Here is a 15,619-nt window from a genome sequence, read left to right on the forward strand (position 1 = left end):
CTTTTTTGCACAGACGTCGTTTCAACTTATTTTGTTCTAAAAATTTGCACACATTTGTATTATGCTTCCATGTATACTCTTTTGGGGGTTTCAAAAACAGGGTGCCATGGACCCCAGCTCCGATAGGCATTTTTGCATCCTACATCTATACTCTTTGATTATGTTTTATGGAGATGTTCGGTATTATTGTCATGGGAAAGCATCAGAGCAACCATATCAGAAGCAGTGGTCAGAAGCATGCAAGCCAGTTATGCTGGCGAATTTAAACGTTACTACTCAGGAACTGGATGGCATCTGGCCCAAGCAAGAACTACTATTATACATGCTTTCTGAGTACTTTACAGAGGCAGTCGAGAGATAGTTCAGGGGTCCAAAATGCAGAAATGTTCTTCTCTTCTCTTCTCTTCCTTTCCAGGAGAAATCTAACCTAACCCTCTACTGCTAAATTCTACAGTGTTAGGCACATAACTGTGAGTAGTTAAAACTAGTCCCTCTGTCAACAGTAGAACATCACCCTCTTCACCTTCTCTTTCACAGCGGGCAAAGGCTTCACGGAGGTACCATTCGTCCCACTGGAGCTCTTCGACGTGTGGTTCTCCGACAGCTCCGGCTCCATGTAGAACCGCGCCCGGAATGCAGCCAGATGCGCGTAATATGCAGGTGGGACTGTTGAAGCAGCAAACACAAAGGCACCACGGTTCAGATTTGAACTTATAATGTTTGTACATAAATTATGAAGTTGGAGAATGCTTATAATGTCAGCACAGAAGAACATACCGACGGAAACAGAGCGCGTGCACCGTGCGTAACTGCAAAATCAGCATAAGAGAATCAGATCAGGCACTTCTTAGAAGATCCAAGGGTGAAGAGCAAGAGACAAACATAACACAAAGCAGCCATGCCGTACGTGTAGCAAAGGTTGTTTGTCAACGTCTGCATTTCGTCTGCTGAGAAGTTGTTCTCATCCCAGAGGACATGGTAGTGAGCTGGCCTACTTGTACCCTGGTGAGAGAACTCACACATCAGTCATTTCGTCAATTTTCGTCAATCACAAGAGGGTGCAGAATCTGGGGCAAATGTTCCCATACTTCCACTATAACACTTTTGCAGGTACAGTACAAGCTTTTCGAAAAGATGTGGGAGTTTTCATGTGTTTGTACATTCACAGGATCTAATTTTTATTTTTTTGGCATACTATCAGTTAGTTTATTCTTTTTACCATGTCTCCTCTGCTAGGTAACTATGCACAGTGAGAGCTTTGTTGAAAAGAGAACACCAAGTCTATTCAAATACTTGACCACACAAGGCACGGGACCAGAGCAACGACAAATTCAGCATGTATATGTCAGCCTTCAGCAAGGACCAGTACAATATTCTTACCTGGATTCCAGCGTGACTACAGAGGTAGAAATCAAACTCCGTTGGGTGGCATATCTTCGAATCAACAACAGTTCCTGTATTATTTTTTTCCAAACAATTAGTCCTTGTATTATCAAGACAATGGAATGACATACTCTCTCCATTTTTTTATACAAGACCACAATTAAAATTACAATTTGCAGCTATACAAGGCCACTAACATCAATCGAGGTGAATTGATGAGGTTTGCCTCATACTAGCAACCAAGGACATTAATATCCCATGTATGCATGCGGATGTGAGAAGGTTGGTTTAAAGGAACACATTAATCAATCAATGAGTGAAAGAGTTGCCTAGTTGTGTGTTGAAGAGTAAAATACACATTAATTAACACGTCAAGGCAACATTGGCTCAAGTAGCCATTAATTTCTACCTTGATACCTGTAAAATGGGTTTGTCGTCTTGTATACAAAAATGAAGGGAGTGCTATTACATGCAGTATCCTATACCCCCAGAAAATACAGTATCCTACAACAATGGCAGACCCAAATTTTCTTTCTGAAAACTATTCCCTCCATCCCATAATATAAGACGAAACATCTTATATTATGGGACTGAGTAGTACTCCCTCCGTCCCAAAATAACTGACTCAACTTTGCACTAACTTTAGTACAAAGTTGAGTCATTTTTAAGTCACTTATTTTGGGACGGAGGGATTATTTAGCTTACCCAAATTGTGTTTCAATAGTTTCAACAAGCTGTAGTTATGAATGCACAGCATGAAAAAATGTGGTATCATATAAAAAATCAGTTAAGCACTAAAAAGTTCAGAACATGTTAGTTGGCGTAATAATGTGCAGTACACCCCATGGCTTAAAACATATAGAGGTCATGGATAGATGATTACCAGGTAAAATGTTTCCACTTTTGTCCATGCTACTTCTGTCTTTGTGATTGTTTGCAAACAGTCTTGTATGGTGACGCTTTTGAACGACGACAAACGTTACAGGAGGTTGGTAATTTGGTTCTAGGGATGCACAAGCCTAGAAGAAAGCATTTGTTAGACAAGTCTGCTGAAATGGTTAGAAGATCTACATAAGAAAATACAAGTGTATCCTACCTTACGGATAGCATCCAACTCATAAAGGAGAACTTGGTAGAATTGGCCTTCACTAACGCCATCCCTGGATGAAAGATAGTGTTAGTTAATATTTAATAGAATTGCCATAAAAACAAGCCTTGGAAATGTTTTTTTTTACTCTGCTCTGCAAAATATGTCAAACCTAAACATTATTGTGTTTGACTATCTATTAGTATCTATTAACTTTTGCACTAGCTTACCGGTAGAAAATTATCCTCAATGGTTTCTGTCCCGTGGCCTTCCTAAAGGATATTAAGAGTTCCCTGCACAGCAAAATAAACACATCAAGTATCTCATTGAAAAAGTTATTTTACTAGTTTTCAAAAGGTGTATCTTGCTAAATACCTGACCATGCCTCCTGTTACTGTGCCTCTCTGAGGGTCATGCCATGTTTTGTAAAGGTCCTGAATGAGCTCTTGTCGATGTGCCTGTGCACACACCAATCCAGCATATTTTGTAACTTCCGGCCAGTCTTGAGAAGCCACAACCTGCAAGCCGCTAATTAGAAAAGGGCCAAAGAATATGTATATATATATAGTGAATGTGGAATAAGCAGAACAAGTCTCCAAGACTTACTGCAGCAATGGATGGACTAGAGTCCTCCCCAGTTTCAGGATGTGTTACATCTGCCCCAAATATAATAGTTGGTATGTCACTGACCAAGGGAATCCTCCAACTTAGCGCATCCACGAGCACGGTGTTCCTTCCTCCCATCTGAATTCAATCATATCAAGATGTAATAAATTAGCATCATAGCAAATTACTAGATTACCAATCTATAGTAAGTTAGATGTAGATAAGGTGATAAAGTAAATAAGTACCTTAACATTGATTTTAAGCGAGACATTTGCCAAATACTGCTTGCTGATCTTAAAAACATGTTTCGTTAAGCAACACTGCGATATCAAGCCCAAATCGGTTTCGCAGATACGTTTGATGTCACCTGCAAAAATAGAGTTATGATTCAACACAATATAAGAGAGTTCAGATGAAAACAAAATACACGGGATAATTAGCATTAATGTGGCACTTACCATATAAAGCTCCATTATTGTCTGGGAGGATGGCCAAAAGAAGCTCAAGTTCTTTACCCTTGAGTTTGTGTAGTGCTACATTATAGACATGCTTTAGTGCCTTCGCTACTTGATCTGGTCTAGCTGAATATATTGGAAGCACCGGTTCACTGTTGAATTCCTGCAATAACAGCAGAGATCAAACTAAACAACATGCTACACGTGAAAATTTACAAAGGCTTATCGGCTGTGTCAAAAAAAAAAAAAAAAAAAAAAAAGAGAAATGAGGGTTACACTACCATGCCCGAAATTTGACACATTTGTGCCAACTCTTGGCAGAATCCGCGTGCGGTGGTTTCTTGAACACTCCTTGAGAAGTTTATACAAGCCCAGTGACTTACTTTGCCCCCATTAATCACTTTCTGAAAAGGCAAATTTATTATTCTATTAGTAAACAAAGTATGATCAGCATCATGATAAAGAGAACATGAGGAGTGCAACTGCTGCAAAAATAGAACCTAACCTTGTTCACCATGTTCCATTGACCAACCTGTGGCAGGCACTCCTTTTCCTTTCCAGCATCATGATATTTCAGCTGTAATCCACACAAGAAACATGTCCACATTATTAGCAAAGAGTATCAGCTAACTATAGACAGGAATAACACTGTACAGTCGTAGTTGTACCCAAGGTGCAGGAAGGACGCGCGCTTCAACGGATGTTAGCTTCTCACTTATGTTGATCCCAAATTCCTTTGCGTAAGGATCTTGGTCATATCCGTTTTGATGAACTGTCTGAAAACAAATTTATTTAGACACCTGAGCTGATTTAACAACAGCATTGATCAACATTCAACAAAATCCTTCCATGAAGAAAACCCTAGTAGCATGTATTGCATGGGAAGTTTGGACCACAGGCAAATAAAAACAAACACTTGAGGATAGCACAATTAATGAGCATGAGCATGCTGCATGCATGACCAGCAATGCACATGACTTGTTTAACAAGACCATCACTTCCGTTGGAACAAAAACCTAGCACAAACATGTAAATATGTATGCATAAATTCATGTGATTAGGAGAAAAAGTCTGGACCTGTAGAATATCCATTTCCTTTTCTCTAGGCCTTTGGCATGTAACCTTTAGCAGTGATGTGATCTGCTTTTCATTCAACCTCTTTGTGTATCTCTGACCCTCAACAATCTTGCAGGCCTGGCAAGAAAAGTCACAAAAACACAATCAATCTATTTACCACTGATACTAGCATTACAATTTGTACAGAGGAAGTAAAAAACATTACAATATACAAATTGGCCAGCTAACAGGATTTGTGATTTGCCGAGCTTACCTCCATCGGTAGATAGTTTGCCTTCTTTTGGTTTCCAACCATAAGGCAAGGAAGATGTGATTGCTGAATGGTAAACCCATACATTTCCTTGAAATATTCCACGACAGACTTCATATTCATTTGATCGTCAATTGGGAAGCTGTCAAAACAAGGAACAGTTGGGCACATTTTTAGCAATCAGACTCCCATGTATAGACATTTAGGTTCACCCTATTTACTGATTAGATCCAATCAATATACTGAGGTAGGCTTAGACTACGAATCAAGAGGGTGCGTTCTATTAGGTCTTTGTGTTTGCTGAAAAGCTTAGTGTAGGAATCTGCAAAACAATGGTACATTGGAGCAACGGAGTGAAGCGGTACAATCTAGACTTACATGAGTTCATGAGTTGGTTGCGCAGTCACCCCCGAAATGCGGTACTTCCGCCTTACATTTTCCCGGTGAGTAACTTCAACTTTCACCCCACGCAGCGCTTTCTTGATCTGCTTGGTATATTTAGGCAATTTCCTTCGTTAGCAGCTACCAATAACAAAGCAAATAGCAGCTGGTACATGGGCGCTGCAACAGTGTTATGCCAGATTCCTTGTTCCCCCACAGCGACAATTTACCTTGATCCTGTTTGCATCCGACAATGGCCTTGACATGACATCCTTCCCCAATATCTGGGCCACGAAGTCGATCACCGGCAGCGCCTCGATGAACGCGGTGGACGACATATCTGGCATCAACGTCAATCACCATGTAAGCAAGCAAGCGGCAAGCACAGGACAAGGGCAGGAGATCACATGCATGGGGGAGTCCGGGCACAAGATATTCGAGCATCTCGTCTCACCGATGTTGAGCGACAGGCCCATCTGTGTCGGCCGGAGGCTCTGGTAGAACCCGCACCACGACTGCAGGCCGTCGCCGAGCCGCTGCGGCTTCCTTATGTCCGGCGAGTAGAACGACCGCCCTATCGCCACGTACCTGCCATTCATTGCACGGGAGGCTCAGCTCCATCAAACACGGCGAGAACGGAGAAGGCCAAGCTTGGATGAAGGTGCAGCAATGGGTGATGCGTTGCGTGCGTCCTAATTTGAATGAATGCAGGAGGCGCCGAGTGAGTGGATACCTCTGGCTGGCGAGCTCCCGGAGGACGATGTCGAGGACCTGGACTGCCTCCTGCGGCGCGTCGGCCTGCCGCCCGGCGATGAACTGCCGGAGGTGGTGGAGGTCGGCGCGCGCGGCGAACTTGATGGCGACCCTGTACTCCCTCTCGCTGCAGGAACGTGGTCGGCCAGGCAAACAGTAAGACATGAGCTGCCATCAAGGAGGGGGCGGGCGTAGTAGGAGAGGGAATGTCGAATGCTGGTGCGTACCGTGGTGGGACGCCGGTGCCGCTGTCGTCGTCGGTGAGGCGCACGACGAACTCGCGCGCGTCGAACGGGAGTGCGCCGGCGGTGTAGAGGCTCTTGCGGCCGTCGTAGGCCGGGAGGCGCATGCCGAGGTCGGACTCCCGGTAGAGGCGCACCAGCTCGGCGATGATGGCCCGGTTCACGCACCGGGAGGTGACCTCCGGCGTGATCTTGACCTGCAAAAGGCGCCACGAAAGCCAGCATTTTTAGTCGTCTTTCATCTCGACTGTGCTCTTGGAGCGGGAACGCCGAGCAACACTTACGTCGTACTGGGTGAGGTCCTTGTCGGGAATCTCGGCGAGGAAGTGGTTGGCCTTGACGACGCAGCGCGCGCCCACGGTCCCGAACCCCGGCCGCCGGCAGAAGGAGAGCCCCTTGCCGGGCACGGGCGGGCCAATGACGGCGCGGTTCGTCGCCGCCGCGGCCGGCACGGGAGGCCCTGTCGCCGGCCGCGGCCCCTCCGCGGGCCTGGCGCGGCCGCGGCCGCCGCGCCGCTTCCCGCCGCACCTCTTGCCTCCTCCCTCGGGCGTCGTCGGCGGCTCCGCCTTGGGCTGCGCGACGCTGCTCTGCAGCGGCTGCTTCCTCCCCCCGCCGCCTCCCCTAGGCTGGCGCCGTGGCTGCGGCGGCGGCGGCGGAGGCGGCGTCATCTCGAGGACCTCCAGCATGTGAGCGAGCGGCTGGCGACGAGTCCGTTACCCGACAAGGCGGTCGCTGGCAGGACCGGGCGGCCCCCTGCACGCTCCCTGCACGGCGCCTTATAATGTTACCACGGCACGATCAGCAGCAGCAGCAAGGTGGCGAAGCAAAGCCAAAGACTGTAAAAACGGCGACGCCGGCCCAAGGTGAAGCAGCAGCGGTAGAAAAGAGAGGCGAGCGTGGCGAGGAGCTAGAGAAGGAAGGGAGAGAGGATGGATGGATGGATGGATTAATGGGGGGGCGCGGGACAGAAAGGCATTAGAACCGGCACGGCACTGATGCAGCAACAGCAGCAGGTTTGACCTCTTGCGCTCCTCTCCTCTCACTCACTCTCTCTCTCTCTCTCTCTCTCTCGTGGGAGGCTGCACCACAGTCGCAGCTCGCAGGCTGGGGTGGGTGATAAATACATCCGCTGCGGTGCGGCGCACGGCGGGCCGGTGGCTCCAATTAATCCCACCTTCCTTCCTCCGGGATTTACCAAAGGTGGCAGGCGTCGTAGAAACATTACAAACGGCGGAGGGCGGGAGGTGAGGAAAAAGAACGGTATGGGGCGTGTGGATTAATCGGGGGAGGGTAGGATCTAGGATGGGGGGTATCGAAGGGAGGGGGGGAAGGATGGGGATTTTCATTGAAAAGTGTATCGCATGTTCGTGCGCCTGGCCGCTAGTGCGTTGTACTCCACTATTATTGTCCATCACACCCAGGACAGGAGGTCGTAGATTGTTTCTTTAAAAAAAGAAAAAAGAGTAGCTGCTACTAGCTTGCTTCTTTATCATATAGTAATAGTCCTTCAAATAGAGACCATGTGTGCTTCATGTTTTCTTCGACAGCCTGTGCTGATACTCCCTCTGTATCAAAATACAAAGGGAGTAGATGATAGGTTCTAGTACTCATCTTGTGGATGTGTTTTTTTAGGAACATTGTCAAAGCTAAAAAAACTGCTGCTACTTCAGAATGAAATGAAACTCCTCTTCCTTTGCGAACGTGGTATATATATTGGCAATGCGGTGAGGTCCGGTGACTAGTGCCGTGAACCTGACGCGTAGGCTGCGCCTAAACAAACCAAACCAAACCAGCGAAACCCCTACAAAGCACGGCCGGCAAACGTCCTCCAACACCAACAGCCTCGGCGGCCGCGCGAGCCGCTTTGGCAGCGTGCCACCAGAGACCGACAGCAAGGAAGCCGCTCCGCTGTTCCAGAATAGAACCCCCTCCATCCTTCCTTCCTGCCCCGAGACCTCCCTCAAGCCCCAAATCCTCCTCATGGCCCAAACGCTTTCTATATTCCTTCATCCTTGGCACGCGCACGGCCCGAAACACTGGCGCGCGCGCAGCATGCAGCGCCAGCCAAGCCGGGGAATGAGCGCGAGCTTCGAGCTTGTAGGAGTACTAGCATACACAGACACGGCAGGGCCCCCCACGTAGAGTACAAGAAGAACATAGGCATGGCATGGCATGGTATGCATCCCGGCTCGGGCGGTTCGCGTCGTGGGCGCGGTCACCGCGGCGACGGCGCGCTGGCCGAGGCGGCGGGTGTCGCTGTTCCGCTCCCGGGGCGACAAAGCGGAGCGTTCGCGCAGCGCCACTAGGAGGCTACAGCTACAGGCTCCGTGAGGCAGCGGGAGCAGCGGCCTGCGGCACGAGGGCCACAGTCCTGCGAGAGCCGAGAGCGCGGCACGCACCAACTAGGCTAGCGCCCACCCACCGTACCGCACCAGCCTGCCTGCCGTCGCCGCTGTGCGCGCTGTGTGGGAGTGGGGTTAAATGCCTGTGCGCGCATGGCATGGCACTGCCAGCGGCCTGCGCGTGCTGCTTGCCATTGCTACTGCTGTCCGTGCAGAGTTTTGTTTTGTTTTGCTTTTGCTTTGGGCCGGCCCGTCGCCTCCTCCATTGCATTGCTTGCTAAAAAGGCGCCATCATGCCGGGCGGGCATTTCTTTTTCTTGCGAAAAAGGATCTGATCGGCTTCCCTGATGCATGCACGCGTTGGCGTCAAGCGGCTATTAGGGGCTCGTACGGAATGAATGATCGGCGACTTGACGGGCGTTTGGAACGTCGGAATGTCTCATGGAAATGGCGCGTATACGTGTACTTACCTGATTAATTAATTAATTAATGTCGAACATCACCGTCGTCGTGTCGTCGTCGTCACCTTGTCCTAGCCCTACCTCCATTCCCTGATACTATTATCCTAATCCAGGTCAAGTGCTGAGGCGTCCGTGCGAGATTCCAAATCACTGTCACGCACTTCTTGGCGCGCAGACTAGTCTTCCTCATCCTCCTGCTCCTTTTGTGGGCTGTGGAGAGGCCTGTTCTGGTCAATAAAGCTGCAGTGTATGTATCGCACGGAGAGATGCCGGCATGGCGCAAGGCTGAAACGCAACACAAGAGGTGGTGCCTGGTGATCGCACCCATAATCTGCGTGGTGCGGTGCCAGATTGTGCGGCGTGGGGACGCAGGAGCAGGACCATACCGCAGCCCAGCCCGGCCCGGCCGAGAGCAACGCCCACAACGGCAACGGCGTCACCCGGTCGATCGGAGTTGACCAACGGCAACGGGGAGGAGGTGGAGGAGATACGATGCGATATCCACGCCGTGCGTACGAAAGGGGAGGGGAGAAAAGCCATGACTGACGCTGCAGGCTGGCTGCGGCCGATGGAGAGGTTTATCTATCTATCAATCATGGCACCGTTGAAGCCAGAAAAGGGCCATGATGCCCGGCCCTGCATGCATGCATGCACGCACACATGCTTTCATAGCCGATCCGAGAGACCAGAAGGGGGAGGGAACGATTTGATTTTTAGGCGAGGAGCGCGCTCGCGCGCACGTGAAGAGCAGGGTGCGGGCGCTACTGTGCAATGGCATTCTTGTTACTATCACGAGAAGGGAAGGGAGATGGGCTGGATCGAGCGAGCAGGCAGAGTAGAGGTACCAACGCACGACGGACAGGCCGCACGGCGCCGTCCCGATCTCCGGCGTCTTTCGCCCGGGGCTGATAGCGACGCAGCGTGCGAGCCGCACCGGAGCCGAGCGTCGTGGGCTCTCGACTGGAGATGGAGAGGCCATGCCACCACAAAGAAGCACGGGGAAAAGGCAGCAGATGAAAGCGAGACAGACAGCCCATGCAGTGCGTGCGTGCGCTCCCGGGGGTCGGCGTCCGGGGCCGGGGCCCCGTCGGCGTGCGCGCCGCGCGTACGGGCGTAAACGGTACAGACTAGGAAGAGGCTGGCGGCACGCGCGCGTTGGCGTTGGCGTTGGCGTGGCGTCGTCGGCGTGCCACGCGCGGTAGCACCGCACGCGGGATGGTAGTAGGTGCTGGTCCCGATCGGGACGGGGGAATGAAGGGAAGGGGGAGCCATGCACGCGCGTGGAGTGGGGGGGGAATGGAAAATGGTCCGGTTTTTTCTTTTTGTCCCTCTTTTTTGGAGCAATGGTTTCTTTCGCTCGCACTATACTCCAAATCCAAAAAGGAAGAAAAAATACATTGTGCGTTTTGTTGTTGCCGGGAATGTTGCTCGTTTGTGACTACATTGACGACCAAGCGTCTACGATAAACTCGTAATTTCTAAACAATATGTTGGCTAAGCCTTTCAAAGATGCTTGTAAAACTAGAATGTGCGTGTAAGTGTTTATAAAGATGTTGCATGTTTATTTGAGCGTTTGTGATTGTACTACGTTAAAAAAACATATATCTATGGCATGTCATCCATGGAAGTTACATGCACATGCCGTTGATTTTTGTGTTAAATACGTGTATACTTCCTGCGAGAAAAAAGAGTGTGTACAACTGCGGTTGATTTTATTTTTTACTCAACAACGGTTGAATTTGTACAAGCATGCCTGTAAACAAATTAGTGTTTGCAACGAGGCATGCTACTATATACACGATGTCTAATCCAAAATAGACTAAAGCTCTCCGGAATTGCCCACCCGATGCTCCTCGGTCATAAGGTCGTCAGACATGCGCAATCCGCGTGAGCGCTTGAATGGATGTGGTGTGGGGTGCCCGACGTGTCGAGGAAGACATCTCCTCTCTCGATGATGTCCGCACCTACCTATGCTGCTAACTCCGCCTCCTCTCTCGCTGTCGATGACGGCACATCTTACGGGCGGCGTTCTCCAGATTGCAAGACAAAGCGGAGGAACGAAAGCCAACACATGAGGCGGAGTGCGTCCCCATCGCAGCGTCCGGCGATGTCATCCATGGAAGTTACATGCACATGCCATTGATTTTTGTGTTAAGTACGTGTATACTTCCCGCGAGAAAAAAGAGTGTGTGTACAACTGTGGATGATTTTATTTTTTACTCAACAACGGTTGAATTTGTACAAGCATACCCATGAGAAAAAAAAAATTATACAAGCATGCTTGTAAACAAATTAGTGTTTGCAATGAGGGAGGCTAGTGTATACACGATGTCTAATCCAAAATAGACTAAAGCTCTCCGGAATTGCCCAACCGATGCTCCTCGGTCTTAAGGTTGTCAGACATGCACAATCCGCGTCAGCGGCTAAACGCTTGGATGGATGTGGTGTGGGGTGCCCGGCGGGGAGACATCTCCTCGATGATGTTTGCACCTACCTATGCTGTCAACTTCGCCTCCTCTCTCGCTGTCGACGATGGCGCATCTTATGGGCGGGGTTCTCCGGATTGCAAGACGAAGCGGAGGAAGGAAAGCCAACACAAGAGGCGGATTGCGTCCCCATCGCGGCGGCCGGGGACTGCTAGGAGACACCACGCCGGCGGGTCGGAACAGGTGGTGAGCTTGGAGAGCAAGGGCGAGTGTCGATGGCTCGGAAGCGGAAAATGTTGAAGGGAGCCGGAAGGAGGAGGAAGTGTTTGAAGAATTTGAGGCAATTTACGGTGGGGCAGGGTTGTCGGGTCCGAGGTGGTAGGCGTGTCCGGACACGTCCGGGCTACTCCATATCCTCCTCATATTTCGGCTGGATATGAGAGGTGCCGGTCAGCCCGGATGCTTAAGGTCCATTTGAGGGGTTTGACTCGGTCAAAATCTTATGGCCGGTCAATGACCGAACGGCCTATCCGGACGTTTGAGACGGGTATGAAAGGTCCGGTTGTAGATGCTCTTACTCCTTGCACTAATCTTTATCTCTTATAATTGTCCGTAAGAGCAGAAAACATAGTGTTTTTTCATGTGTAATATGGGTAGCATTGCACAGAAATTCCCTTTTTTCATTGGCTGTATATACACTTAATATGGGATGTTTTTGTAAATTTAGAAGATGTCAGGAAGGTTTAGTTTTTTGTTGGAAAAACGTGATTTTCTTTTGCACTATATATTTTCATAAATAAAAAACCATTTTTTACTTCAAGGAAAAAAATTACCATTATAAGTCAATATTCATACTATTTTGATCGAAAATGTTGATTTTCCGAAAAGAGTCAACGCGGTTTTTCCTTTTGTGGAATCTTTTTTCAACTATAATAAAAGTTCAAGTTTATTTCAAAATATTTTCTAATAGACTACATTCATTGGGTATGAAATAACTGGCCTTCTGCTTGGTAAGGCCATTACAAGGGTCATGCCAAGGCTTGCACTGTCATACTTGAGGTCGTGACCTCTCAAGATCTCTGAATCTGACATTGTTTCTTTAGCATGACCGGATCGCACAATAATATCAACGTGCTTCAACGATCGCCGGTGTTTGCAAAGCTTGCCGAAGGCAACAGCCTGCCGGTCAATGTTAACATTAACTGTCACAACTAGAACAAATGATACTATCTAGCTGACGAAATCTATCGACAGTGGACCACTATTGTGAGGATAATCTTCAAACCTGTTGGAGAAGAGGAAAAGATTTTCCCAAGAGCAAGAGAGTGCAAGGAAGGATGTCGAGTGTGCCTTCGTTGTTCTGCAATCTCGATGGGGCATAGTTCGGTATCCTGCTAGAACTTAGAGCACCAATATGTTGTGGCAAGTGATGACTATTTGTGTGATCATGCACAATATGATCGTAGAGGATGAGCGCCTAGAACGTGTGCACGATCAAGGGTTTGAATTTCAGGGTGACAATGTGGTGCCTTAGCATGGCGGAGAAGCGGCATGGTTTGCACAGTTCACCCAATTTTAACATGAAATTGATGATATAAAAACCCATATTCAGTTTGCAAGATAATTTGGTTGAGCATATGTGAAATCATGTTGGCAATCAATAGGTGTATTTTGTAGATAATTTATTTTTTATTGAGCTTGTAAACTTTGTTATATTTTATTTTCAATTTATGAAACCCCGCTGGTGCAACGCCCCGTTTGGGGTAAAAAGGTACCCCCACGAACACCGAGCTTGCACGCATAAAAGTGGGAGGCGTGTAGCAGCGGCGCGCACAAGCCCGGCGGCAGAGCAGCGGGCACGCGCGTCTTTGATGCCAAGCAGAGTGGCTGACGCACGCGGTGGGGCCGGCAGCCGCGCCTGCCTGCCGCGGCCGTACGGGCAGCACGCCCCGTGCACGTAAAATCCGCCCGTCACGTCGGTCGCCCGGCGGGGCGCCACCGCCACCCCGCCCTCTTCCCTTCCCTGCCGGAGTCATCGGATCGAACGTACCGCGCCGGTGAGGTGACACCGGCGTCCTCCCTCCCTACACACGGACGGACGGACGGATGGATGGACGGGCGACGTGCAGGGCCACCCGCTGAGTCACTCTACAGACCTGCTGGCTACCCCGTCTATCTATCTATCTATCTAGGAGTATCCTTTTTACCCCTGGTCGATGGGTGAAAAGAAAAGAAAAGGTGGCATATGCTCTGCCTCTGCCGAAAGAGGCTTTCGGCACGGACCCATGAAAGTTAGTAGATGTTCTATTTTTTTACTGCCGTCGTCGATAAAAGTGAGATGGAAGAGACTTGTTTGCTTTAACACTTCATTTATCTTTCTTTCTAAACGGTGATAGATGCTGTTCATCTATGCTGTCGCCCACTCGCCCCCCGTAAACTTGCGTTGTTTTTGCAGCAAAACGAAAAAATGACCTCACGTGAGCTGGAGTTGGTAAACTGAAGAAAGTATAAGTGGTAGTAGTACTAGAACAAATAATGAGAGATACGGCGTCCACTCATTATCCTACGTGGTGTCCACTCAGTAGCTAGCTAGCCACATGTAACATGCCAGGCTCGAAGATTATTTTTCGTCGATGGTACGGTGTGTTATCATGGCAGGACAAGTAGATGAAGACTGCTTCCATGTGGAAGCGAAAGGACTAGAGAATCAGCCTAGGGTGCCCTATCGCGGAGGCAAGAAGTAGAAGGGCAGGCCGGAGAAGACGACGAGCAGGATGCCTACAAGCGACGCAATCATGAGTTGTTCTACCCAAGTTTGAAGAAGAGGCTCGCAATCGCATGCATGCATGCATCCATTTAATGGCCGGCCGGCACAGAGAGAGAGAGAGAAAGAGAGACTGAAGAGAGAGAGGGAGAGAGAGAGCATGCAGAAGAGACGTGCGACTGCGAGCGTACATGGCGGTGATGTGTGACTGGGATCTCCACAGTGCAAAGCTCTGTGCGTTTTGGCTTCACGCCATGGCCGCGCAGCTAGGCGGCGACGGCAAAGCCGGTTTCCCCTCTCTTGCTGTTGCAGGCCATGCATGCATGCATGCGGCCGGACGCGCTCGATCGCTCCGCCTCAAAAGCGCCGCCGACGGACCCGGCCGAGACCGCAAGGCATCAAAAGGAAGGGAACGCAAGGGGCCCGACGGAAATCAACCAGCGTCCAAGCGAATCCCCGGCAAAATGTGATGTGCGCGGATGCATGCTGGATGAATGGATGAATGAATGTGCAGCTGCAGATCAGTGTACCATGCACAGTGCCACTCCACTATGGATCTTTGCTGGCTACGCCACTCTCTACTACCAGTATCTGGTGTAGTACAGCACAGTACATTATAGCTTGAAGGAGCGTACACACAATAAGACGTAAAGTAAGATCAGAAGATGTGAGCAGCAGCCACCGGAAGATAGCGTACCTGAGCCTGATGAGAGAAGCCTGAGGGAAGCGTGCTCGAAATCCCAACGGCGCCTAGCTATCCAAGCTTCCTCCCTTGGCAAGAGCGGTACTAGTCGTGGTAGCAACGGCTAAGTAAGCAGAGGATAAGCAGCAGGCCAAGATCTCGTCCAAAGGTGGCATGGAGCGCCCGAGGAGTGGCGAGCTTATATAAAGCCGGGGAAAAGCAAAACTAAAAAGCAAAGCCGGGGCCATGCAACGCACGCAGCCTGGCCTAGCCCAAACTAAAGCGGAGCTCCCTCCGACGCCAGTGCAGTGCTCGCGCACGCACAGCACAAAGCGGCGGCCGTCTTTTCACGCACACCGGACCGGCCGCCTCTTTTTACCCCTGCCCTGCCAAATTAATCTGTTTCGCTCTCTCTCTCTCTCTCTCTTTTCGCTCTCGTCTTTAGGCAAGGCCTTTGGGCTTTGGTGAACGTACGTACGTACGGTCAGTTTACCGTTTCTACACACGGTGAAGATACGGGAGACAATTGCGAATGTTTTTTTCTTTTTTACCCGGACAGATATGTGTTGCTGTTGGGCAACCATTCGATCGCCGGCCTGTGACCTCGAGGTCAAAAAAAAAATTCTAACCTTTAATGCAAAGAAAACGTATATCTGATCCTAGTTTAAAAATACGTTTAAAATTGACCTCTTTACGTGACGCCAACGTCT

The 15,619-nt window shown here is 49.4% G+C and overlaps 1 protein-coding gene across 2 annotated transcripts; it reads right to left on the minus strand.

Moving 5' to 3' along the window:
• Positions 1 to 284: 284 nt before the first annotated feature.
• Positions 285 to 15,075, minus strand: LOC123413304 (protein argonaute PNH1). Of its 2 annotated transcripts, XM_045106247.1 has the most exons (23): positions 14,925 to 15,075; positions 6,519 to 6,998; positions 6,220 to 6,431; positions 5,973 to 6,119; positions 5,694 to 5,827; positions 5,470 to 5,579; positions 5,237 to 5,343; positions 4,862 to 5,000; positions 4,609 to 4,725; positions 4,200 to 4,307; positions 4,037 to 4,108; positions 3,813 to 3,935; positions 3,535 to 3,694; positions 3,322 to 3,443; positions 3,077 to 3,214; positions 2,846 to 2,988; positions 2,701 to 2,763; positions 2,480 to 2,543; positions 2,267 to 2,402; positions 1,381 to 1,454; positions 908 to 1,002; positions 778 to 809; positions 285 to 666 (listed from the first exon to the last, which is right to left on the minus strand). In XM_045106247.1, exons 2-23 carry the CDS (start codon positions 6,918 to 6,920, stop codon positions 497 to 499), a joined length of 2,868 nt encoding a protein of 955 aa, XP_044962182.1. In that variant the 5' UTR covers positions 6,921 to 6,998; positions 14,925 to 15,075; the 3' UTR covers positions 285 to 496. The 2 variants fall into 2 exon arrangements, with proteins under 2 accessions (XP_044962182.1, XP_044962181.1); XM_045106246.1 differs by lacking the exon at positions 14,925 to 15,075 and having other exon boundaries at positions 6,519 to 7,290.
• Positions 15,076 to 15,619: the final 544 nt, after the last annotated feature.

Source organism: Hordeum vulgare, chromosome 7H (assembly GCF_904849725.1).
Source record: "Hordeum vulgare subsp. vulgare chromosome 7H, MorexV3_pseudomolecules_assembly, whole genome shotgun sequence".
NCBI lineage: Eukaryota > Viridiplantae > Streptophyta > Magnoliopsida > Poales > Poaceae > Hordeum > Hordeum vulgare.

What these genes read in the sequence shown, in the direction of transcription:
- LOC123413304 (XM_045106247.1), bottom strand. Translation starts at nt 6,920, where the DNA reads ATGCTGGAGGTCCTCGAGATGACGCCGCCTCCGCCGCCGCCGCCGCAG. An exon ending in AGGACCTCACCCAGTACGAC is followed by an intron (nt 6,432 to 6,518) that starts GTAAGTGTTGCT and finishes CGCCTTTTGCAG; the next exon opens with GTCAAGATCACGCCGGAGGT. An exon ending in TGTGTCAAATTTCGGGCATG is followed by an intron (nt 3,695 to 3,812) that starts GTAGTGTAACCC and finishes CTGTTATTGCAG; the next exon opens with GAATTCAACAGTGAACCGGT.